At 45.1% G+C, this 25,812-nt stretch overlaps 5 protein-coding genes and 1 pseudogene across 6 annotated transcripts; 4 read left to right on the forward strand and 2 right to left on the reverse strand.

The window, feature by feature from the left end:
• LOC8081013 lies at positions 1,690-2,428 on the forward strand. Its single transcript, XM_002460246.2, has one exon. It carries the CDS (start codon positions 1,906-1,908, stop codon positions 2,290-2,292), a length of 387 nt encoding a protein of 128 aa, XP_002460291.1. The 5' UTR covers positions 1,690-1,905; the 3' UTR covers positions 2,293-2,428.
• Positions 8,744-10,724, forward strand: LOC8081014 (AAA-ATPase At5g57480). The gene has a single exon (XM_002460247.2). The coding sequence runs from the start codon at positions 8,992-8,994 to the stop codon at positions 10,558-10,560; it is 1,569 nt and encodes a 522-aa protein (XP_002460292.1). The 5' UTR covers positions 8,744-8,991; the 3' UTR covers positions 10,561-10,724.
• On the forward strand, positions 10,805-12,264 carry LOC110432747 (annotated as a pseudogene).
• On the reverse strand, positions 12,880-15,405 carry LOC8081015. The gene is made up of 3 exons (XM_002462422.2): positions 14,858-15,405; positions 14,629-14,715; positions 12,880-13,201 (listed from the first exon to the last, which is right to left on the reverse strand). Exons 1-2 carry the CDS (start codon positions 15,065-15,067, stop codon positions 14,653-14,655), a joined length of 273 nt encoding a protein of 90 aa, XP_002462467.1. The 5' UTR covers positions 15,068-15,405; the 3' UTR covers positions 12,880-13,201; positions 14,629-14,652.
• Positions 15,720-19,578, reverse strand: LOC8062760 (uncharacterized protein C227.17c). Of its 2 annotated transcripts, none has more exons than XM_002462423.2 (2): positions 19,353-19,578; positions 15,720-16,333 (listed from the first exon to the last, which is right to left on the reverse strand). In XM_002462423.2, exon 2 carries the CDS (start codon positions 16,322-16,324, stop codon positions 15,941-15,943), a length of 384 nt encoding a protein of 127 aa, XP_002462468.2. In that variant the 5' UTR covers positions 16,325-16,333; positions 19,353-19,578; the 3' UTR covers positions 15,720-15,940. The 2 variants fall into 2 exon arrangements, with proteins under 2 accessions (XP_002462468.2, XP_021309535.1); XM_021453860.1 differs by lacking the exon at positions 19,353-19,578 and adding an exon at positions 19,083-19,296.
• On the forward strand, positions 21,580-24,668 carry LOC8081016 (gamma-tubulin complex component 3). Its single transcript, XM_002460249.2, has 2 exons — positions 21,580-23,909; positions 24,011-24,668. The coding sequence occupies exons 1-2, from the start codon at positions 21,661-21,663 to the stop codon at positions 24,264-24,266; spliced, it is 2,505 nt and encodes an 834-aa protein (XP_002460294.2). The 5' UTR covers positions 21,580-21,660; the 3' UTR covers positions 24,267-24,668.

The raw sequence follows: 25,812 nt of genomic DNA on the forward strand, positions 1-25,812 counted from the left end.
TGAAAGTATTTTTCAAGACAAATCTATTTATATGGTTTTTTCATTTCTATTCATGATTTATATTCCTAATGTTTGACCCAACCTTGTTCAAAACGATTTCTTTTATGAGTACGAAGGGAGTATTTAAAATTTGGTTTCCCCCAACCTAACCCCTTGAGTTATCTAATTGAGCTAAGGCAAAAAAAAATTGAAAAACTGAACTTGGGGCATTGCAACTTCACTCTTGCACTCCATATGGGGCTAAATTTCATATTTGTTATACTTCCCTTAAACTGGATGAGGTATGCACTTCAGGTGCTGTTTGGTTATAAAATTGTAACGTCAATGGAATAAAATTAAAGTTGTGGATGTTACCACAAGGGAATGGAAATGAAGTAATTTTATTTCCATTTGCGTTACCATTGCAAGAACCAAACAACACCTTAATGGTATATGTACTGTTAGTCATCCAAGATCGAACCTGTCTTTCTGGTCGTGGTTTAGTTGTCACCTCGCCTATAGTGGCCCACAATATAATAAATTGGTGTGTTCGTGTTTCTTCACTTGAATTGATTGGAGAGATATGACGATCAATCCAAATACTATTCTGCATTGCTCTCTGCCCCATATACTTTCTCCATAACGTCGTTAAGGATAACGACACGGTCTTCAAAGCCTAACTTTGACTCTTTGTTTTACAAAAAGTATTTATCAAAAAGTGGTATATGTATATTTTTACAAAAGTATTTTTCAAGACAAATCTATATTGATATGGTTTTCACATTTCCAAATTCGATAACTTAAAAGTTATCCATGATTTATATTTCCAATGTTTGACCCAAACCTGTCTAAAACAATTTTTCTTTATGGGTATGGAGCCTGAGTATGCATATATGTTTGATCTATAACTTTGCATGTCATAATTTCTAGGAATAATTTTCAATACCATAGAATATTTACAACTATAACTATGCATCCTCTATTATAATTTAGTGAGGTATAAATTTTTAATATAGAAATATAGTAAAGCACTAATGGATAAGTGTTGGGTTATAGTTTTCAAAATTATAATATGCATAGTCACATTATTCGTCTCCGCCTCCGGTTAAAAAGATAAATGTTGGGTCGACCACAGATGCTAAAAAGAAGGGCAAACTATATATCTGCTAAAAGAAGTACAAGCAAATCAAATGGCAAGTCACGTGCCACGTGACCACCAAGACAGTAACACTTGTCTCCATGTCCCCCTAGGTCACTCTGATCTACAGGTCATGCTTGAGCTGTAGGGAACACCGTTACACCGTCCCTAAAGAAAAGTACAGATCCGGCTGCCTGACCAAGGCAGCTGCTTGCTGCACGTACTGCGCGCGGTTCACGCACGCACGGCACCGGCCAGCGGGCGGCAACGGCAGCTAGCAGACCCACGCCAGACGCCAGCCACCCCCGCTCGGCTCGCCGCGCACCCGCTGACGGCCCCGGCCCCGGCCCCGCCACCGCGCGCGCGCTTTGCTTCGCGTCGAAAGCAAAGGCGCCCGCCTCCACCTCCTCCTCCTCTTCCCGCGGAGCCGGCCCCACGTGCGTGCGCTGCTCTCGCCCGCCGGCTCGCCGCCCATGTCGCGTGCGGTGCGTACGTGTCGTGCGGCGAGTGGCCAGCGCTCGAGCTCCCCATGTGTAGTCGGTCACTCGTGGGTGGCGAGCGCGCACTGGCTGGTGTGCGTCTCCCGCCGTGCCGCGCAGGCGCAGGCCGTATAAAATGAGCTGACCCAGATCGAGCCCAGCCTCCATTGCATCAAGCTTTGATTACTTCCATCCATCGATCCAAGAAAAACCACCTGCTAATCACCTGAAAAACCAAACCACCATTCACAAGCCGCCGGCTGAAGTCCTGAACTCTGAAGCCACCACCAACCGAGATCCATCAAATCCATGGGGAACTCATATAGCGGCGGCGGCTCGGCGTCGTCGTCGGCGGCGCTGGAGGTGCCGCTGCACCTGTGCTTCTTCCTGCTGGTGCTGCTCCTCTTCCTGGGCTTCTCGTGGTACACGAGCTACGAGTCGGCCGCGGAGTCGTTCGCGTCCCAGGCGCGCATCGTGCTCATGGCGTCGCCGTTCGCGCTGCTGCTCGCCGTGCGGCTGCTGTCCGGCGTCTCCGGCGAGGGCGTGGGCGACCTGCTGGCGGTGCCGATGCCCGAGCGGGACTCCATCCACCGCGCCGGCGGCTCGCCGTGGGGCGTCGCCCTCCTGCTCCTGCTGCTCCTCGTCATGGTCTCCTACCAGTCCAACTTCCGGGAGAAATGGTTCCCGCTCGTGTAGCTCCGGGATCCGTCTCCGTCCATGTAAACAAAAACAAATGCTTGCAGACGATTGTCGCGGTGATCTAGATGCTTTTACGTCTTCGTTTCCTGTAAGTGTGATGAGTTATCGGCGTTATGCAATCTCCAATTGTCAATGCAACGGATCAGTACAGTAATACTGGCTCTCTGGCTGTGTGATGTGCTAATGTGCTCAATGCTCGCGCTGCACATTCTTGTTTGCTTCTCTAACTCTAGAAGTCTAACACGTATCGAGGGAATACATTTTGAACGATATCGAGGGAATACTCAATCCATAGATTTAACGAGCCATGATTTTTCAAACAGATTTGCTATTGAATAACCAGTTGTTTTACTGGCTCTTGGCAACCATTTTTCAGGCCGTTGGATGTTGATCCTCAAACCAGCCTGTTCGCTTGGCTGATAAGCAATGACTAAAAGTAATGTTCACTGATTTATTGTTAGAGAAAAATATTGCTGAATGGTTGGTAGATTCGGTAAATAATTTCAAAGCTAAGGGTTGAAAGGCGCGTGTGCGGGCGAGCGGTGCAGGTGCGCGGTGAGCAAGTGGGGACAAGGCTGAGCACGACATGGGCACATGGCGGCAGCGCAGGCGTGCCATCTTGGGCGTATGCCACCGTCAGATTTTTTTTTAAAAAAAAAAAGTTGTGAAAAATTTGACATATCTGTTGTGTATTTCTCTAATATCTATAATCCATAAAAATAATTTGTAAATTTTACATATATTTATCTGAGATTTACAATTATCCTCAAATTAGATCAATGTATCTAATGATTTACACTGAAGAAATCATGAAAAATATAGTAATAAGACAACATAAATATAGCTATAAGACATTGTAAGTGCATAGACAAAATCTAGTTGTTGGAAGAGACTAAAACAACTAGTTGTTAGGTAGACAAATTCTAGTTTTGGGTAGTATTTGATTTGCTACCAAAACTTGCCAATCTCTCATATTTGGCTTGTCAAATCAAGGGTAATTTTTTTGCCCAACTATAAGTTGTCAAATTTTTAGTATGACAAATTTTGGTCGCAAACGAAGCAAGCTCCTGAATTTATGAGGGTTTTTTTGCCTGATAACTCTGAAAATTATATCAAAACAATAAATAATGTCACAAGTGCAAAACCTATTCTTCTATTCTTAGATTTCCGGGAATGGAATCTAGTCAAAGCCAACCGGCGTTGTGGGCTACTGGGCTTCTTTCCTCGAACATGATTTGCTGGGCTACTCATCGTTTCAGACTCCACAGAAGGCCTCGGTTTGTTGCAACACACATTTTTTTTTTGAGGAACTTCTATTGCAAACACACATGTGCCTATTTCACCTGATCTCTGGGATAATGCATTCATTGTTAGGATGTGCTGCTTCGTGGCCTGACGTGCTGCATCACAACTGTTTAGGGATTAGTTTGTTAGCATATATATAGGGTTAATTAGTGCAACACTGCAGCACTGAAAACATTCCATTCATCAAGTCTCTACCGAATACCTCTGCATATTATCACAGCTCGAGGACGTTGTAGTGTTTTTCTCTTTCAATAAATCAGCGAACAATATTTTTAGTCATAACTTTTCAGACAAGTGAATATGCTCTTAGAAGGGTGGTGAAATGTTATGGCGAGTGGGCCGATTCTAGTCCTAGATATGCTTCATACAACCTAGGATTACTTCACGGTTTGTTAGATTTGTTAGCAGATACTATAATTGATTTGTTACTTGGATAAGATCTGTTAGGAGATTTATTAGGTTCTACTAAGGAAGCCATAAGGCATATGCTAGGCAAATAGAAAGAGATCTAAAAGTAGCTCAGTGCATTAAGAGGGAGGGTAAGTTAGCCAATCTATATGTTGTTCTTATATCCTGATCTCCAATCAATTTACTACAACATGCTCCGCTACTTTGTACAAGCATAAATTATGGCTCGGTAAAAATCCGTTTATCAGTGATGGTGGGCCACAGATGAAATATAGAATAGACCAGGTTTTCATCTTGGTTCAGCCCACTAATCGGGTAAATACCTTAAGTCCAGCACTGAAGCAAACAGGAGGGGCAAACCCCTAACTTACACAAACAGTTTAAGACACGAAGAAAGAGATAAAAAAAATGATAAATCTTACAACAACGATTCTTCCCATAAAACAATACGAGGGAAGTAATTCTGTTTGGCCTGATGGATAAACATGCTCCTTTCTGAAGACATTTTGGACTCGCTCCAAAGATTAAACAACACTGTTTCTTTTATTATCTTGCATTGGTGAGAAGTGACAACAATACGCATATAGGGTTTCCTAAGCAATGCAATCGTGATTACAACCACGGACTACATAGCTATTTAATTATTTATACCATGAGCCCGAACCTCCGGCAATTAAGGCCTTTCCCACTCAAAATTTTTTCATCCATCACATCGAATCTTTGAACACATACATGGAACATTAAATGTACATAAAAAATAAACTAATTACACAGTTTGGTTGAAAATCACGAGACGAATCTTTTAAGCCTAGTTACTCCATGATTAGCCTTAAGTGCTACAGTAACCCACATGTGCTAATGACAGATTAATTATGCTTAATAGATTTGTCTTGCAGTTTCCTAACGAGCTATGTAATTTATTTTTTATTAGTTTCTAAAAACTCCTCCCGACATCCTTCCGACATATCTGATGTGACACCCAAAAAATTTTCATCAGCCATCTAAACAGGGCCTTAATAGAGAAAAAAAGGATATTACCCTTTTCTTGTGCTTCCAGAATTAATTGGGACAGGGCATCTGGATGGTCAATTTCTATCGAATGCTTAATGGATAGTGTTATAAAATATGTTGCCAGCGGTTGGGACTTTTCCCTCTCCGTCTCTCATGATCAATATAGTAGATAAAAGTAGAAGAACAAATAGACACAAGATAGAGAGACTATTCTTTATTTCTCTGAATATTGATAATTACAACATAGAGCTCCCACATATATATAGTCCAATCAAGGCCTACGAGTTTCGGTAAGAGCCCACATACAAATGGACTAGGATTAGCCCACATACAAATGGACTAGGATTCCTCCTTCCCCTTTCCTTCTAGGATCAAGTCCGTATGTTTTACAACAGATAGTTTCACATTAACACTGAGAGGGCGCAAGAAGAGAGATCATTCACACAGGGGAAGTTAGAGATCAAAAGATATCTAGAAAACAAAGCCATCGGATAGCGGCAATACAAAAACGTGAGCTCGCCAACACTCAAGGCTAACCTGGATCGGTAAATGGGACTCTTCAAAACAAAAGGTTGCAACCCAAGGTAAGTGGCTTTCTTGTGCAAGGAGGAGATCGATCAATATCAGTTGGCCACAAGACCAAATGCTCGAGGCAGTTAGTTGCGGTGGTTTCTTTGTTTTTCTTGCTAGTACTTCATACTCTCCTCCAGTTTATTTCTTTCTTTTGCTAGTCTCTGAGTCGAGGGGTTGGCCAGTGTGTCAAAGTGGCAGCGAGCTTAAGCTTGTTTTTGTAAAACTGTAATTTTGTTTTTTCTTTTTTCCTCGTCTAATAAAAATCCGGCAAAGCTTTTTGCCGCCTTTTGAAAAAAAAAATAGCTGTAACCATTAGCCTTGTGTAGGTGATAGTTGTTCATAGTTTTGCTAACTAGTCCATCAGCCCATGTTCCCGCATGGGCTAGGACCTTATGATACATTAGCATTATGTCTTAATGTTTAAGACATATGACTAAAAAATTGCTTTTACTATTTTTTTTTTTGCATTTTCCATTTTTAACATAATGGGTATATTTATACTATGCAATATCCATCCAATTGTGGCTGAACCATCACTCAAGTAGTGGTGCTAATCTCAAGAGAATATTAGTATTTTAAGCTTTATAATCATTATCCGTCCAAAGAAATCTCAAGGACTAGGAAGGTATAACTATAAAAAATAGATTATAATTATACTACCAATATAAATATGAAATTACAGTCAAATTTCATTCTAGTTTATTTCTCCCCCCTCATTCAAATTGTATGTGAAATGTCATCCTAATTCATTTGAGCAAGTTTTTGGCTCGATCCAATGACCCAAAATAATTAGAAGTGCCTCCCTAGCAATACCTAAATTAAATGCTAGCTGTTTATTTTTATTATTGTAAAAGTTCTAGTCTTTTATCCTAACACTCTCTCATAATTTAACGTGGAAACTCTCTTAACCTCTCTGGACCACCTGACAGTGGCTAGGTAAATTTAGATAGAAACTGGACTGGCACAATCAATACTCTTGCATCCTCGGCCTTTCGTCTCAATATTTGCAGGCCCAACAAGTTGAATTTGTCCATACTTCTTAGAGCAATTTTAACTTGTCTCAAAATGGAACAACACACTGTTTAAACTGATGGGGGAAAACAGACTGAACATAAAGGCCAGACTACTCTAGTGATTAATTTATCTTACGCTAAAGGTAGCCCAATGCACTTGAAATAAAGGAAAAGAAAAGTTTCCACGAAAGACGCAACGCAAAAGCCCCGCCCTCAAATAAAGGTTAAAGCTTGCACGCTCAGTAAAAGTGTAGTTTTTTCGGGACTCAAAATCAGATTCCCAACCATGTGTATGGAGAATACTGCGGCCGGATAGATGCCAAATGCAAGGAAAATTCCTTTGGAGGAAAGTGCCAAATGTTTTTATCAGGGAAAGAGAGCACCAAAGCAGGGAAGTATCCTAGGCCTTTTTTTATTTCTAGCAAAAAAAAAAAATGCTGCTGCTCTTACTATCATCCATAACAGCCAGTATATATCTGAGTCTCTAAATTCATATGCTTTCAGTTGAATTTCAGATTGCTCATGAATCATGAAATCAATCATACTTAACCTTACTTTATATTCACATGTCTAACATAAACATTATTGCCGAGTTTGGAAATCAGAAGAGAGATATATAGCAGACCGGATGATTGCAAGAGAGCATGATAATAATCAGATAAAGCCCCTGTTCTTTCGCATTCACATGCTGCCATGCATGATGTCTGCTGAGCCGAGCCGGCTCTACTGCAATTTCGGCCCATCCATCACCCATGTCGAAAGAAAAAAAAAAGAAGGGTGTTTGCACGCACTTGCACGCGACGGAAAGGCCCGTCTCGCAATGATGGATTTTCGTTTTGGCATATATTCCTTGCCCACAAAAGGCACTCCATCCAGCGCCCGTCAGTGACAGTGAGCTACAAAGGACAATTAGGGCCTTTGCTCTAAAACAAAGGACAATTAGGGCCTTTAATACCAGCCTTTGGTAAAACTAATCTACCCTGCTTTGGCATGGCAACAAAGATAGAGAGATGATGATAGCAGATTGAACTTTCGTCTGAACGTAAGAATCCAATGCGCTTCGTGCGAGTTTGATTCCCATGTGACATCGTGCTGTGTACTGTACAAGAAAGTAGCTGCACTGCAAGCTATCTCGAGTTCTTGTCTTCTTGACAGGGTGCTTCGACTCCCAAGTCTAGCCATACATACTGGCACAAGATACTGCCAAACTGCCAATTTCACTGATGAACACAGAAGGGTTCATGCAAAAATGTTTAGTAACCAGTGCCTAGATGGCCAGTGCGTTCGGTTTCGAACTCTGTTGAAAGTTCATTTGGTTTCTGTAAACGGAGTGTGTTTCGCCAGTCACTTTCAAACGAAGCGAGTTTCGAAGTCAGTCAGGCGCCAGAGCACCTCGCTGTCAGTGTCAGTAGCAATACTGGAGAGAACATTCTATGCGGCAGCTCATGCCTTCTCCGTGCGCACAGCACAACCCTGCTTTTCTCGGCAGCAAGTGCCAAGTGCAAGGCCGGCCGCCGGCAGCGGCGCCAGTGCACCACCGGCACCGTGTCCTTTCCCAGCTGCCGAGGCGCCTCCACCCTCCTCCCTGTTAAAGATAGACGAAACAACGTGTGCAAAAGAGAAGCTGCAGCTCTTGCTCTCTGCCCCTTTCAGATCTTTTTCACCCTCTTTTCTTCGTCTCTAGCTGAACCACAGCAAAAAAATATTCTTCGTCCTTCTTTAACCAGAGATTACTTCCATAGCATAATAATGTTGGTTCGTTTATTTTACTCCTGCGGATACTCTGTTGTCTGTTCTTATATATAGCATCTCCAAGAGTTTTTGTGAAATTTATTCTTTAAATCAGAGAGTCATTTGAGTAAAATCATTTTCTATATTTTTATACGCTTCAATAATTATTTTTTATATGTCATGGTATTGTGTCACTCTAGATAGTCATCCTCGTTCTTTATCTTTGGCTGACGAGAAATACGGAATAAATGATGTTTATATTCAGATTCAATTAAGGAGACTGTTGAGGACTTTTTTTTTTCTTTTTACCAAAATCTCCATTCCTTTGAATTAGAAAGGATATAGACCGAGGTTACGACTGAAGGTGTTGTCATCGTCAAATAGTATACTTATCCATCATTCTTATCTACCTTTTGGAGAATGCATGCAAGCATACCTACATTCAAGCGTATAGTGTGTACCTTTTCTCCTCCCCCCTCTCTTTTCAGCGGACTTTGTGCCTCCATATAACAAGGAGAAGATGCCATGGCCAATCACCAAGCTGCATTACAGCACAATACACTACACTGCACTCTCTCCAGCTACACTACACAAGTAGAGCAAGACCAAGGCAAGTGTTGCAGCTGGCAAGAAGCTTTGCTCAGAGTCAGAGACGATGGAGTTCCTGTCGCAGATGTGGTCGCTCCTGGGCCTGCTCACCATCCTGCAGAACGTCCTCCCCACGCAGCTGCTCTCCCTGCTCCACTCGCTGTGGCAGTCGCTCCAGGACTCGCTCACGCCCTACTCCTACTTCGACGTGCCCGAGTTCCTGGGCTCTGCCGCCGTCGAGCCCAACGCGCTCTACCGCCACGTCCAGCTCTACCTCCACCGCTCCCTCCTCCTCTCCAGCTCGCCTCCGCCGCCCCGCCTCACGCTCTCGCTGCCGCGCTCCTCCGCCGTCTCCGGCGGCCAGGCCCACGGCGCCGCGCCGTCCCCGCCGTCCGTGTCGCTCTCCCCGAACCACTCGGTCGCGGACACCTTCAACGGCCACCGCGCCGTGTGGACGCACCACGCCGACACGCTCCAGGACTCGCTCGAGGAGCGCCGGTCCTTCTCGCTGCGCCTCCCGAAGCGGCACGCCGCGGCGGTGCTCCCGGCGTACCTCGCGCACCTGGCCGACGCGGCGGACCACCTGGAGCGCTCGTCGCGGGCGCGGAGGCTGCACACCAACGCGGCGTCCCCGCGTGGCGCCGCGGCGTGGGCGTCGGTGCCCTTCTGCCACCCGGCCACCTTCGACACGCTCGCGCTCGACCCGGGACTCAAGGCGCGCCTCCTCGCCGACCTCACGGCGTTCTCCGAAGGGAGGGAGTTCTACCGCCGGACAGGCAGGCCGTGGAAGCGCGGCTACCTCCTGCACGGCCCGCCCGGGTCCGGAAAGTCTTCGCTCATCGCGGCCATGGCGAACCACCTCCGCTACGACGTGTTCGACCTCGAGCTCACCCGTGTGGCCACCAACGCCGACCTCCGCGCGCTCCTCATCCAGACCACCAACCGGTCGCTCATTGTCATCGAGGACATCGACTGCTCCCTCCACCTCACCGGTGACCGAGGCCTAGCCTCCGAGAGGATGCACAAGAGACGCAAGCTCCACGCCACTTCCTACAACGACGACTCATCCGACTCGGACGACGACGCCGAAGCCGGTGCCAATGGCGACGACAACCACAGGGGCAAGGTGACGCTGTCGGGCATCCTCAACTTCACCGACGGCCTGTGGTCGTGCTGCGGCGAGGAGCGCATCATAGTGTTCACGACGAACCACGTGGACGGCATCGACCCCGCGCTGCTTCGCCCGGGGAGGATGGACGTCCACGTCCGCCTCGACGCGTGCGGCACCCACGCCATGCGCGAGCTGGTGCAGCGCTACGTCGGCGTTGGTGACCACGAGATGCTCGACGCCGCCGAGGACTCCATCAGGCGCGGCGCCGAGATGACGCCGGCTGAGGTCGGAGAGGTGCTGCTTAGGAACAGAGACGAACCGGAGGCGGCGGTGACAGAGCTCGCCGCCGAGCTGAAGGCGAGGCGAAGCGCGGCTGACGATCTCCACCAGTGGGAAGACTCCGCGGCCGAGCTCTCCGACGGGTCGCCGACGAAGAAGGGGAGGAAGGGGTTGGGGTGGGAGGGCAAGGTCAGGATCCTGGGAAGGCTGAGAAGCCTCACCAAGTCAGAATCGGGCCGGCGATGAGCTAGTTTGACTTTGTTTTAGGTCAGCTCTTGCCTCTTGGTCGGAGGATTAATATTAACTAGAATCTCTGCTTGGTTCAGAATTTAGATGTTTTTTTTTTGCTGTAGCCTCTGTAATTTGGTTTGAAGTGGATGCTTAATGCAATAATGATGTTGATAAGATAATAATTGAGCCAATCCGAACGCTGCTACTGTGTAGTGTGTACTCCTCTCGTGTCCCGGTTTGGAACGCTGCCTCGATTTCCATGGTCGGCACGGCAAGCGATCAGATCCATGACGGGGACGACCTCATCACGTCGGGAACGATCATGGACGCCACACGGCTCGCCGCAGTCTGCGCCAAGATCGACGAGTACGCCGCCAGGGGAGCACCCATGAGCGGTAACAAAATCGCGGCCATCTGCGCCATGATCGACGACGGCGCCACCGCTCGGAAGCACGGCAGGAATAGGAGGCGGCGGCGGCGGCGGCTGTGCGTGGACAGCACCCGCAGCTACAAGCAGATAGGCGAGGTCGGCAATGGCAGTTTCGGCGCCCCAACCTCGTCGGGCTCCATGCCGTGGCACGCGACCCGCGCACCAAGGAGTACTCCGTCGTCATGGAATACGCCGACGGGCCGAGCCTGCGCCACGCCCTGAAGGAGCACCTGCGCGCGTCCACAGCGCCCCGTTCCCGGAGGCCGACGTGCGCCGGGTCATGAGGCAGCTCCTGACCGGCGCCGAGGCGATGCACTCGCGTCGCATCATCCACCGCGACATCAAGACCGGGAACTTCATCGTCAACGAGGACGGCAGCGCCGTGAAGATCTGCGACTGTCTACGGGCTGGCGCGGTGTCCACGGCGGCCAAGTCCGGGCGGCCATGCATGCCCCAGGGCAGGCACGGTAGCCTACATGGCGCCGGAGGTGCTCAAATATAGATCCGACTACGACGAGCGCGTGGACCTGTGGTCCATCGGGTGCGTCATGGCGGAGCTGCTGTCCGGCAAAGGTGTTGTTCAAGGTGGGCGACGACGGCGCGCACCAGATCGACAGAGATCTTCGACTTGCTCGGCACCCCGGTCGAGGAGACGTTGGAGACATTATATTCATGTCGCCTTTCATGGCCAGCAAGGTGCTGCGGCGGCGAGCCCGGCAGCCACGACCGCGCCGCGACAGCCGACTACGCGAGATTTTCGCCAGTGATGTGCTCTCGCAGGATGGCTACGATGTCTTGAAGGGGCTCCTGACGTGTAACCCCAAGGAGAGGCTCACGGCCGCGACCGCTCTCCAACTCCCGTGGTTCACAGCTGGCACCGTTGGTGTCCCTGCTTCGGAGGTAGGCGCCACGGAGTCGACGACACAGACAGCATTGCTTATCGTGCTGGTGGTGACCAGTGTTTGGGCATTTTTGAGGAAGATGGCATTGCCATTGATCAAGTTGCCCCACCAATTGTTTTTAAGATAAACTGGCATGGTATGCCCTTTATCATAAAGTTACAAAAGGGAAGTCAGAGTCGACACAAAAAGAAAAATACAAATTTTAGGCCTTGTGGTAAAGACTCGGGTGTGTTTGGTTCAAGAAATTACCCCAACTTAAACAAGGTGATGCATCATGAGTCTATTCCTCAAATTTGGTGAATGACACCCTATTTATATCATACTAATACTCATTATTAGTTTTGTGAGAAATGAGATGATGAATTAACCTATTCTATTCCACGAACAAAAAATAAAAAATAAAAAATGGACTATATCATTTCTCAAACTAAACAACCTGTAAATGATTCCACAAAGGCATTTGGCGATAGCAACACACCAAACATAGCTCCTTTTTTGACTTTTGCCACCAGATTTTCCATCCAAACGTGTTGTCACTGAAAAATACACGAGCGTTAGCTCTTTCGAAATCTCCCACGAGACTTTCAGGCTTCAGCGGGTTGCCCCCACCATTTTCAATATAAAAAAGTAAAGGTTGCTCGGCTTTGCTTAGGCAAAGTAGGAGTATGTCCTAAAAGTACAGCTTAGAGAACTAGACCAGTTGATGTAAAATATTTTTTTAGGTTTATAAAATACGATGGTTTTGTGAAATACTGCAGTTTTAGAGTAGACTCTCCTGCGTTAACACACACACACACACACACACACACACACACACACACACACACACACACACACACACACACACACACACACACACACACACACACACACACACAAGGCCATACTAAACTGGACGGTGAAAAACGGGGTGAACCAACCATCACCATCAGAGAACGAAGAACCAAGCAGACATTTAACAGTTAAAAACCAAAACGAAGGCTCCAAGTGAAACTCCGGCGCTAACTATCGAACCCTTGACCTAAGGGGATTTCCTTGTGATAGATGTGCAGATGCCATACATATGGCTAGTTTCTCAGCCTCAGCACCACTTGTGTAAATTCTGATACTAGTAGTTTAACAGGATAAATCAAACATGTATGTAGATCACCAATTATCATTACCTCTATATATAACTCAGTTTACCAATTAAATACAAAAATCATTAATGGTCCAGAACCATAATTAGATGGGCAAAGTTTCCAATCAACAAACTGACGAGTTGACGAACATGCACAGGAAGGGCACCATTCTTTCGATTAATATGGTTGAGTTGAGCAAAGAACTGCAAGCATCACCAACGGAACATATTAGAGAAGTAACAAAGAACAGACTTAGCTGTTAAACAAACAGGTAGCAGCATTTCGGCAGGTTGTGCCAATCTTCTAGAATCTGAGTAAAGGGGAAAATAAGCAATTATGCTCGTGAATAAACTCAGAACTCACAATAAGATTGCAGAACAAAGAAAACACAAAGCTTAGGACAGCAAATATATTAAGATGCGTGCCATGAGTAGAACATGTAGCACATAATAATAAATAAAAGGTCCGATAAGCTAAACAGAAAGATGAAAAATAAAGTACTTACGTTAATCGAACTGGTTAAGCACTAAATTTAACTCGCCTTCTATGTACATTGATAGGCCATCGAATTATATATCATGATTATCATCACTTGAAAAACTTTATATGATGCTCTAGTCTATAGTCACCTCAGAGCTATAATTATAGGTATACATATGTTCATGATTTCATTAAGCATAATCACTCCAGAACATTAAACTGCAGCTCCTTTGGGCTTCTTATATTGCAAAAAAGATACAATTCCATGCTGACACAGAGTCAGATGCAGGTATGTTCAATATCATGTTGTTGTAGCATCTAAAGATTGCATGACAAACAACCAAACATTATTAGTTCTTACTTCTTACGACCCTCCGGACCCTGTGATACTCCACTGTTACAGCACTTATACCAGTTACCTTCACAAGTCAGTTGTTTAGCCATTTCTCGGTGACATTGTAAATGGTTAAATGCGGGGAAGACCTAAAAATCTATGAATTAGCCTATTGATAAGAATAGATTCACTGTCACAAATGGATCATAAAGAATAGCAAGTGAGATAGCAACTGAAACTACAGGATGAAACTAGTATTTGTGATAACTTAGCAGAGTTTTTCTCTTTTGATTGAATTCAGTTTTCGGCTGCACCTGTGGATTTCAAATCTCACCGCCTAATATACTAGTTGGAATGTTCTGAATCCTCAACATTTTTTTCTTCTTCTTTATTTTCATATCCCAATCTCATAAAGCAAATCATTATTTTAAGCATTACAACAGAGTCAGGAACAAGAATGCTTTCCACAAAAAGGAATCAACCAACGAGAACACCCAATCTGCTTAAGACGAGCTGCCAAATCAGGATATTGGTCTATATCCTTGAGCAAATTAGCAATATTTAGCGCAGGTGACATGTGGACTGCATCGAAAAAGACCAAGAAAAGACCCCACCAAAATCTTATGCTGATTACACATCGGACCATTCAACTGTTGAATATTGTTGGTACGGTAGTGAAGAACTTCTGCAGCTAGCATTAAACAGCAGATTAACAGAAGCATGCATAGTCGTTACTAATGCTACAGAACTAAAAATGATTCCACAGAAGCACATCCAGGACGCAGACACACACAATAGTAGCTAGCACTGTCATACCATCGGGTGGCGTGGAGCGCGATCCTAGGGGAAGGGCGGCAGCCGCAGCACGACCTGCTCGGTATCCGCCAGGTCCGACCGTGATATCTGCAAAAAAAAAAAAAAAAAAAAAAAAAAAAAAAAAAAAAACGCCCACCAGAAACCCTAGATCAATGATTTTGCACGAACAAGAGATGCGACGAGGAACAGTCCCTAGTTTCTGCCTACATTAGCCAAGTGGGATACGAACCGGATCGCGGAGGACGGGCTTTGTGTCGTCCACGGCGAGCCGGAACGGCGGCTTTCGGCTCTTCGTCGGCGCCCCGGAGGACGAGCTCCTCCCAGTGCTATCTGTCGCGGCCGCGGTGGGGGTGGGCGCGGAGCCGGAGCCGCGGGAGAAGGGGCCCGGGACCACCGAGGGGGTCGCGAAGGTGTACGGCCTCTCGCTTCCGGCGGACATGGTACCGACGGGGGATGTGGTGGAACACCGATTGGGCGCCTCAAGATTTCAGATCCGAAGTGCCTGAGCACAACCGTCTCGTCTTCAGCAGTTCAGCGCTACTACCTGTTTGAGGCTTTTTCAGCCAAGTCGTACACAGCAGTCGCAAATTCGCAAAAACTCCTATACATTTGCTTCATCGAGAAAAAAAGGGAATTATTTCAGTCCGACGTATGTGCGGCAGCGTTCAAGAAAAAATTAGCCAGCATCTTCGCTATTATTTTCAGAACTAGGCTTTCACCGAGCAATAGCAACTACACAACTTGCTGCATCATGCATGTAGAATCTCTAATAACTAACAAGAATCTCATAGAATCATGACTATTAACCACACAAGCTGCAACATATGTTTTTTTTTTCTGTGGCTGATGTCTTAACTCGACAAGCCTCAGATCCACACATCATTCGCTCCATGATAAAATTATTACTTTGGTCCGTAGGATACACAAAAATTGGTCAGTCAGACAGTCACCGTGAATTCGTAGTACAGGTGTTGCATATTTACAAAGGAAACACCACAGGATGAGAACTGCGAACACAGATGCACTATTCAAATTCAGTACTAGTCTACTACTGCTTCCTTTACAAAATGAAAACATTTCCATTCTTCTGATTGCAAAACAAACAAAACACAAAGGCTACTTTGTTCATTTATTTGCTTCTGAATTCAAAACGTTTTCAGATTCTCATTCTTCAGCAGTACATTGTTTGCCTACCTCAATGATTCCATCTCTTTGGTTTGCAGGTTACAAAAATAAGAATTTCAACAGAAATGATCGCTAGAATGATAACGCGACACAGACGCAAACAAAACACTTGCATAAATCCCCTCAACTATTGAGATTCATCAGACTTGGGGCGAGGCCGCGCAGAACCTGACAGTGGTCCTGACAGCATCACAAAATGCCTGTACATCCGCCACCAATTCTCTGATGCCTCGTCGACCGTCCGGTAGGTCCAGATATGTGGCTTGGCCGCCTTCTCACGGGCGATGAGGATCTCCTCCACCTCTGCCGCCCGCTTTGTCTTGAGAGTGAGGCAGTCCACCAGGTCAGCCCACTTGCCGAAGCAGTTGTCGAACTCCCCAAACCGGTAATAGTTCTGCATCTGGTGGAATGGTGAGTAGCAGAACCAGAGCATATCAAAGCATTTTATGCAGTCCAGCCGTCGTGGTGGTGGGGTGCTGCTGGTTGCCTCTGGCTTCTCTTTCTTATCCATAAATCCTTGCTGCATAATAAAAAAAATCCAGCAATAGTAAGATTTGTACACATTGGGTTCAAGTATTAGTACTTGTAGTGGATACACATCTTATCATAAAGAGCTCAAAATCTTGTTTGGCATGAAGAATGCACAGGCCAAGCGGATGGTGGTGTGCCATAATCACAGCCAAGGGGGTCAATCTCACCATCTCAGCAACCTACAGCACTGAAAACACTACAGAAAAAAGCGCACTAGAGACTCTATTTATTGTTTTTTATTGATAAATCCTCCAAGAGCAAGATCAAGTAACTGGAAGTTTGGAATAGAAAATAACTAGAAAATGTGTTCTGTTTTTTTGTTGATAGAAAAAAAATGGGAGACAGCTTAGGTGACGATTGATTATAAATCTCCAATGGTATGGTAAGTTCATCTCAAATCATATAAAAGAATTAATAGAAGGGCTAGGGATCAAACAAAATGGTTTTCAGGAAAACAAAACAAGGAACTTTCTCATGTCTGTTGACATTGTTGCAATGGCCGTGGTGGGTGGTGGTTACTCAATTGAGGCAGCAGGAGCATGTACCATATCTTATAATGGGTTAGCTCCAGTTTTGCCATAATAACTCTGAAAATAGATTTGGTGGATAACTGGATATAGATGATTGGCTTCTCGTATTGTGAGACAGAGCAGCAAGGTATGAAATCCCCTTGGCCCTGCCAAACTCCACAACCTCGTCTCCTCCATTGTAGCTGAGAGGAGGTTTGACAGATTGGCAAAACCCAATCCGACACACAACATTTATGAATGTTCCACAGACACCAAGCAGCCAGGATGACAATCGAATTACACCTTGCTGAGCTTGACCAGCCAAAGCCCAACTAGCACCTCACCACCACTCATCAAAGGAATCTTCCCCTGGCTGAGGGGAAAGGTTCTGAAGCCCAACATTGTGCAACAACAGGAACCAGAACTGCAGAGTGAAAACACAAGCCACCAACAAGTGATCTATCGTCTCATCTCCCTGGTCACAGAGGGGAAAACAGGGAGGATGATCAAGACCCCGACAAGCTAATATAACAAGCAAGAGTCCATAGCCCACTCTCCTATTAGATAAACCTAATAGTCTGCTGGACATTAAGGGAACACCATTGAACATGCAGTTTTTCCACAACATCCAAGCCCCCAAGGGGTAGAGGGTATTGAGCTGGATGGGCCAGCATACAATACCCAAGTGGCCAAGTTGCTGTTCTTATTTAGTTTTTGCTTCTGTTATCTGTATGGATCAATAATCATCTATAACTACTTATGCATGGGACATCATAGCTCATCAGTCTAAACTTCAACAACCAGAGAAGATTAGGGTCAGTCATTCTATACAGCCCCCTTCAATCACTGTTTTTAAACATCTATGACCCACGCCCTCAACACCAACCAGCGAGCCAGTCGACCAAGCTTTCTGGATATTGTGTGCCAGAATCACGGTCCAAGGGGTTAATCTCAGCATCATACAGCACTGAAAACGCTAAAGGAAGAAGCGCACCAGAGACTCCAATTTATTGCTATTCAAATGCCAAAATTACCTAATGAGCAAATATGGAGTGAAATATAAGAACAAAGAAATTTTTCCTTGTTTGTTGACAGATCAAAGACATTGGATACTCAGAAAATAGGATAATGTTCAATTTGACCCTGAAACATAAAGCATTTTAACAATAATTTTTTTATCTCAAACAAAAATGTGATGCAATAACATTCTGAATCAACATCAGAGGTAACTGAAGTCAAACACTACAATAAAGCAAAAAATTAGCAGTAAACTAATTAAGGATGTAGAAAAATAATTAAGGATTGCATCTAAAATGACTAAGTTCAGATTGGATTTAAAAGACAAAATCAGAGTTCGGAACCAAGTAAATCAAAAAGGGAAAGGAAGTGAATACAGAATAAAACACTAGATAAGTTGCTAGATATGTAGCAATAGTAATTCAAAAAATTTAGCATCGCAGAAATTTTCCATGCAAATACCACTCTAATGTACTCAAATGTCCATTGAGCTGAATATTACATCATTGATGATTAGAAATGTTTTAAAAAAACAGAATAAGACACTCAGAGCATCTCCAGCAGATTTCTCATCTCATCACCAATACCAAAAAACTTTGAGAGTGCTCCAATAAATTACCTAACCCATTACCAATACCTAAAATTTTTCAGTAACTACTCAAAATCGTTCCTCTCTCCCTCAAATCTAGGAGATTCACACCCTTCCCACACCCGGGTTTTTTGTGTGGCAAGAAGTCACTTGTGAAGTGCTCATTGGGCTTAATGCGTAGGTTAAAGGGTTTAGGTGATGCCAATGCAGCAATCAGCGACAACGGCGCATGCGCTGGGACTTGGCGACAGCATCTATGGGGTTTGAGATTTTGAGAGCGCCAAAAGCATGTCGTGTGTGCAAGTCAGGTGGGGAGATCACGAGGCCACGGACCGGGGTTGTAAGCGCTGCGAGCTGGAGTTGTTCGACGAAGTAGATACCGCAGCTGCCAGTTTGTAGGAGAGCAGCTTCGCGGCCCTCAAAGAGCAACGAGCAGGCAAGCAATGGACAGGGCTCCAGGCGTACTTTAGAGTCTAGAATCCTAGAGGACTTCCCGGAGTGGAGGCTCCATGCCATTCCTAATCACTAGTCGTCACCGGCGGTGCCAAGGCCCGGCCACCCTGGGCAGCTGGCCGGGCTCCCACGGGAACAGCAGAGGCGGGAGGGGAGAGGGAGGTGTGTACGCAGGGTCGTCGGCCGGTGCGCGGAGGACGCAGGCGAGGGCGCGAGGCGACTGGCGACAGAAGGTGGGGGGAGCCGCCGACGCCGCCGCCGAGCCTGGGACTGCCCCTCCGTCGCTGGACGCCGCCGACGCGCGGAAGATCCGATCCTTGGGACCGAGCCTGAGCGCGAGTCGGGGAGGAGCAGAAGATCTGTGCTGAGGGACCGAGTTTGGGCGGGCGCACGGTTTTACCTTCGCACAGCAGGAAGGGAGGACCAAGGGGAGGGAATACCTGGTGTCCTGGTGGTGCTCGTCGCCGGCCAAGGTGGCGAGTGGCGAAGTAGGACAGTAGCGACGGTCGCGGGGACACCGGGACTCCAGAGGGCGGACGCCGCGCCGGAGCTGGTCGCGACTCGCGAGGACGCTGGGGCCCAGGTGGTGCTCGACTGAGCGAAGTCTCCACTCCGGGCTGCGGCGCGGCGAGCGGACAGAGGAGATCGGCCGCGGGCTGGGTCGAGCCTATGCGGTTTTTTTTTAAAAAAGAAAAATATCTCTTCTAAAACGTCTAGGCTTTTTTTAGTTTCTTATAAATTTTGTAAAAAATTTCAAATTCTCACATTGAAGCTTACGGCACATACATGTAACATTAAATATAGATTAAAAATAACTAATTATACAGTTTACTTAAATTTATGAGACGAATTTTTTAAAACCAGTTAATCCATAATTGAACAATACTTATCAAAACAAACGATTTACAAAATTTTTTGCAACAAACAAGGCTCTAGACTTCCACAACGCTTGGAAGAGATGGACAATAGTTCTAGATAAAGATTAAGTTGTTGTAGAATTGGTTTATCACGAAAGTCTGATCAATTTTAATTGTAAATAGCCATGGCTTCTAGGTAAAAATAACGGCGATGACATATAAGGAATACAAAATCTAAAATTAATGGTAACGGTGGAAACATATATTTTTTATTAGTAACATAGAAGGGATGGTACATAACGAATTTTTTTTATAAGATATGGTTATGTATTTTATATGTAACTCTAATTATCAACTTATAAGCACCTACCAATCATGTGTATTTTCCAATGACTACCGTTTTTATTTATCGATTTCATTATATCTAACTCCATTAACACTCCATCTATACTGCTAGCATTATTTTCTTATGTGATTTCCTCTCTTTCTCTTTAAAAACTGACTATTAATAATCAAGTTATATATAAATGACTAGATAAACTATAATGATGACATATTTATATTCCTCCTTCGTACTCATGGCAACATGCAGAGAATCCTCCTAGTATAAATATAAACATGCCATCAGCTTTTTATTATAGATATAAAGACCCGCTTCAAATGAAAAGGGCATTAAATTATAGGTCTGTTTGGCACAGCTCAACTTCAGCAGTAAAGTTGTTTTTATTGGAAAACAACTGCGGCTTGGAAAACAACTCCGACCTTATTTAGTTCCATTTTTTTTGCAGAGCATTGTAGCACTTTCGTTTGTAGTATTTGATAAATATTGTCCAATCATGGACTAACTAGGCTTAAAAGTTTTGTTTCGCAAATTACAGACAAATTGTGCAATTAGTTATTATTTTTATCTATATCTAATGCTCCATGTATGCACCACAAGATTGAATGTGATGGAGAATCTAAAATTTTTTGTAATTTTTTTGAACTAAACAAGGTATGCATGAGCAACTTTCTATGTAAAACTGGGCTGTTTTGGAAAAAAAAATGTTTGGCAAAATAATTTCACTAACAGCTTCATATATGGATGAGAGAGAGAAATGAGACAACTCACTATTTTTTCAGCTTCATCTTAACTTGTATATAGGGTGAAGCTTTTTTGTAAATGAGTGTTGGCAAATAAAACATCCCACAGCAGCTTCATCAGCTCATAAAACTACTGTGAGTTATGTCAAATAGGTCTCTTTTCTATCTACAACTTTAATGTAAATTTTTATATTCATAATCCTAGTTCATGATAAGAAGTTAGTATTTACGATGAGCCAGCAGAAAATATCAATCAAATTCAAACATTTTGGAAAAAGAATTTAAATAAAATAAAAAAAATTCTCTTCATAATGTGGAATCACATCACGCATAATTTACGGGACCCACATGCAGACGCACGGCAATCAGCCATTCTTTCAAAAAAAATTCTTCATAACTTTTTAAGATTATTTGTCACATCAAACATATGTATAAAACATTAAATATAGATAAAGAAATAATTATATATTTTATCTATAATTTACAAGATAAATTTTTTAAATCTAATTAATCTATAGTTAAATAATAATTACTAAATACAAAAAATACTATAGTAGCTGAACTTAAAAATTTTCACAACTAATAGAGCCCAAACCCATAGAAATTTGGAGGAACACCGCGCTCGTCTCGTCTCCACTCTCGAGTCTCGAGAGAGGAAAGAGGCAAAAAGAGCGGAACCGCCGAGTCAAAAAAAATATTTTTATTTTTCTTCTTTTCCACATCAGAAAACGCCACCGCAGTGCAGCAAAAATCCCCAAACCCCGCACACAGTTGCTGGAACCCTAGCGCCACCCTCCCGCCCGCACCAATGGACGACCAACAAACCCAAGATCTCGTCAAGGAGCTCGTCCACCGCCTCCTCTCCGCCGCCGAATCCGGCGGCGGGCGCGACACGGGCGGCGCGCTGCGGTTCGCGCACCGGCTCCTCTCCAGCCGCCTCGCCCCCGCGGTCCTCCCCGATGAGCACGCGCTCGCGGAGTCCATCAAGCGCCGCCTCGCCGCCTCGGGCCGCCCCGACGACGCGCTCGCGTTCGCCGACCTCCACTCCAAGCTCTCCGTCCGTGCCCGCCCGGCGTCGCTGTGGCCGCTCCTCTACCTGCTCGACTCGCTCTCCTCGCAGCGCCGCGCCGCCGCCGCGGCCTCGTGCCTCCCGAACCTCCCCAGCGCCGCCCCGCCGCGGAATGCCACCTCGGGGACGGCGCCTGGCGCCGGTGGCAGGCCGGGCTCGCGGGCGCACGGGGCGCCGCCGGGCGGCGTCGTGCTGGTCTCCAAGGATCCGGACAACATCCGCGAGATCGCGCTGCGCGAGTACACCGAGCTGGTGATCGACGAGACGGAGGTGTCGGAAGCCGCGCTTGTGCGGGACGTGCTGTACGCGTGCCAGGGCATCGACGGCCGCTACGTGCGATACGACAAGGCCGTCGACGCCTACGACCTTCCAGACGGTGTCCGGGTGCCGCGATCCACGCGCACGCTCGTTCGCAAGCTGTGCGAGCTTGGCTGGCTGTTCCGCAAGGTGCGGGGCTTCATTTCTGACAACATAAGCCGCTCGCCCTCAGATGCTGCCACTGAGGTGGGCACTGTTGCCCAGGCATTCTGCTCGGCGCTCCAGGAGGAGCTCTCTGATTATTACAAGCTGCTGGCAGTTCTGGAATCGTACTCATTGAATCCAATTCCCACACCTGGATCTGATTCAGGTGTGTCCAGTAATTACCTCTCACTGCGCCGTCTTGCAGTGTGGCTTGCTGAGCCTGCAGTGAGAATGCGCCTAATGGCTGTTCTGGTCGATGGATGCCGGGGATTGAGGGGTGGCGCTATGGCTGGTGCGATCCATGGGCATGCACAGCATGGAGATCCTATGTTTCAAGAGTTTATGGGCCGATTGCTGCGCCGGGTGTGCTCACCATTGTTTGAGATGGTCAGGAGCTGGGTGCTAGAAGGTGAATTGGAGGATGTATTCACAGAGTTCTTTATCGTTGGACAGCCAGTGAAAGCGGAATCTTTGTGGCGGGAGGGCTACCTTATTCAATCTGATATGCTTCCAGCTTTCATCTCTCCAGTGCTGGCACAACGGATTCTGAGAACTGGCAAGTCAATCAACTTCCTTAGAGTATGCTGTGATGATAGTGGCTGGGCTGATGCTGCTGCCGAGGCTGCTGCATATGTTGGCACCACGACGTCTCGTGGTGGCCTTGGTTATGGGGAGACTGATGCTTTGGAGGCATTGGTGGTTGAGGCAGCCAAGAGGATCGATCGGCATTTGATGGATGTCATTCATAAGCGGTACCGATTTAAGGACCACTGCCTTGCTATCAAGCGGTACTTGCTGCTTGGGCAGGGTGATTTTGTCCAGTATCTAATGGATGTTGTTGGCCCTGAGTTATCGGAGCCAGCAAATAGGATTAGCTCCTTCCAGTTGGCTGGCTTGCTTGAGACTGCAATCCGAGCATCCAATGCACAATATGATGACCGTGATATCTTGGACCGGATAAAGGTAAAGATGATGGATCATGGAGATGGTGATCGTGGCTGGGATGTCTTCTCTTTGGAGTATGATGCTAGGGTCCCCCTAGACACAGTGTTCACAGCTTCAGTTATGAAGATGTATCTCAAGGTTTTCAACTTCTTATGGAAGCTCAAGCGTGTGGATCACTCCCTTACTGGAGTGTGGAAGACAATGAAACCTAACTGCATTGTTTCTTCTCCATTTTACAAGGAAGGAACAAGCATCAGAGCTCAGTTTGTTTCAGTTCTTCGTAAATGCCAAGTTCTGTTTAATGAGATGAATCACTTTGTGACCAATTTCCAATACTACATTATGTTTGAGGTCCTGGAGGTTTCGTGGGCCCGTTTCTCTGATGAGATGGATGCAGCAAAGGATTTAGATGACCTTCTCTTGGCGCATGATAAGTATCTCAACTCGATACTGGAGAAGGCCCTGCTCGGTGAGCGTTCCCAAGGACTTTTGAGAAATCTGTTTGAATTGTTTGACATCATCTTACAGTTTCGGAGCCATGCTGATCGATGGTTTGAACGGATATATGAGTTGCAGCTAAGGTTAGATTATTGCAGAATCAGATATTGTGATTCATCTTTACTTTAAAATCTCACCTCATATCTATTGTTTGACTTACTCCAAAGTTTCATTATTACTGCAGGGGAAGGGGTAAACCAAAGACAAAATCTAAGGATACAGGTTCATGGCTTGATGGCGGCAGAAAAGCCATGATCCAACTAGCTGGAGAACTTTTCCGGAAAATGGGTGAAGACCTGGATAGCATCGCAAAAGATTATACAGCTTCTCTTGATGCTTTTATTACTCAGCTGCCCATGCAGCAGCATGTGGATTTGAAGTTCCTTCTCTTCCGCCTGGACTTCACTGAATATTACAGTCGTGTTTCCTCCAACAAATGAAAGTGAGCTGCTAATGTGGAAAACTAGGAGTTAGATTGACTGATTAGTTGGGACTTGGGAGGTATTACTTTTACATCATATTCCCGTTGTTTGATGCTTGGTCGCTTGATTGGCGGTCACTTCCATTTTCCTTGCGCCCACTGAGGATTACCAATGCTAGAATCTGTATTGATTCTGTCAGCTGTTCACCTGCTGATGGTTATGTGCCGCTTCAACGAGGCTAAAGACATGCATTCCATACAACTCTGTACAAAATTAGTAAGTTTGTTTTGGTCTTGATCTTTATGGATGTTCTGGTGTAAATTTCATGTATTTGTTTTGTTTGATTTATTTCTTGAGTGGTTGGAGCTCTTGAAGATTGTCCTTTGTATTATCAGTTTTACAATAGTGGGTATCTCATTACGCCGGTGCTGTCCTTTCTTGGATTACTAAAATTTCTATTGTTGTTAGACTGTCTGCTGTCTGGAACTCTGGATAGCATGCTGTGCTAAGAACAGCTCATGATAAATTATATATAATTCCTCATGTAAAGGTGAAGTGTAGAACAAAGAGGTAGGCTCTATTTGTCTGCAAAGTAATGGCTGAAAATACTGTCCCCTGATTTATTGTTAGGCCTTGTTCAGTTGGGAAAAAATTTTGGTTTTGGCTACTGTAGCACTTTCGTTTGTTTGTGACAAATATTGTCCAATCATGGACTAACTAGACTCAAAAGATTCAGCTTGCGAATTACAGGTAAACTGTGTAATCAGTATTTAGTTTTGTCTATATTTAATACTCCATGCATGTGCCACAAGATTCGATGTGACGGGGAATCTTGAAATTTTTTGAAAACTAAACAAGGCCTTAGAGAAAAACACTGTGCAAGATTAAACATGAGCAAACGATGTGAAATTTAAACATATGCATGTAGAGGAAATACTTAAGCATTGTATTGGATAAGACCAAGGATAATGTATGCAAAATGTAACGTACAAGTGTCAAATAACATGTTTGCAAAAATTGATGAATCGGAGCACATTTATTATTTCTTTGAATTGAAAGGTTAAATGGGAGTGACGATCTAAATTTTCCAACAGTACTTAAGCTGTGCATGTTGAGAAATTCAGAAAACGCTTACTTAGTTTTGAAATCGAATCATATTTATTAATTATATAGGAAAAGCCTTTAAACCACATCCGCATGGTTAAAAGGCTTTTCCTATATATTAATTATATAGGAAAAACCTTTTAACCATGCGGATGTGGGAAAAGCCTTTTAACACATGGTTGCAAAGTTAAAAGTGAATGTTGTAGCACATTTGCTGTTTCTGAAAGGTTAAATGAGGGCAAACCTCCGCTATTCTAGTAGCATTTTGAGTTGTGCATGTAGAGAAAACACTTAACTTTTTTTAAAAAAAAAATGTAATAAAACTGATTGTACAGGATCAACCGAAGACCATGTATGCAACATGGAATGGAACATACACATTTTTAGAGGCAAAGCTTGATGAATTTTGAAGTATGCTTGCTATTTCATTTGAAATGTTTAATGATGTCAATTGGCAATG

The sequence above is a fragment of the Sorghum bicolor genome, chromosome 2 (assembly GCF_000003195.3).
Source record: "Sorghum bicolor cultivar BTx623 chromosome 2, Sorghum_bicolor_NCBIv3, whole genome shotgun sequence".
NCBI lineage: Eukaryota > Viridiplantae > Streptophyta > Magnoliopsida > Poales > Poaceae > Sorghum > Sorghum bicolor.

Coding starts and splice junctions, on each gene's coding strand:
- LOC8081014 (XM_002460247.2), top strand. CDS start 8,992: ATGGAGTTCCTGTCGCAGATGTGGTCGCTCCTGGGCCTGCTCACCATC.
- LOC8062760 (XM_002462423.2), bottom strand. CDS start 16,324: ATGGATAAGAAAGAGAAGCCAGAGGCAACCAGCAGCACCCCACCACCA.
- LOC8081013 (XM_002460246.2), top strand. CDS start 1,906: ATGGGGAACTCATATAGCGGCGGCGGCTCGGCGTCGTCGTCGGCGGCG.
- LOC8081015 (XM_002462422.2), bottom strand. CDS start 15,067: ATGTCCGCCGGAAGCGAGAGGCCGTACACCTTCGCGACCCCCTCGGTG. Junction 14,716..14,857: donor AGCCCGTCCTCCGCGATCCG/GTTCGTATCCCA, acceptor TTTTTTTTGCAG/ATATCACGGTCGGACCTGGC.
- LOC8081016 (XM_002460249.2), top strand. CDS start 21,661: ATGGACGACCAACAAACCCAAGATCTCGTCAAGGAGCTCGTCCACCGC. Junction 23,910..24,010: donor ATATATGAGTTGCAGCTAAG/GTTAGATTATTG, acceptor TTATTACTGCAG/GGGAAGGGGTAAACCAAAGA.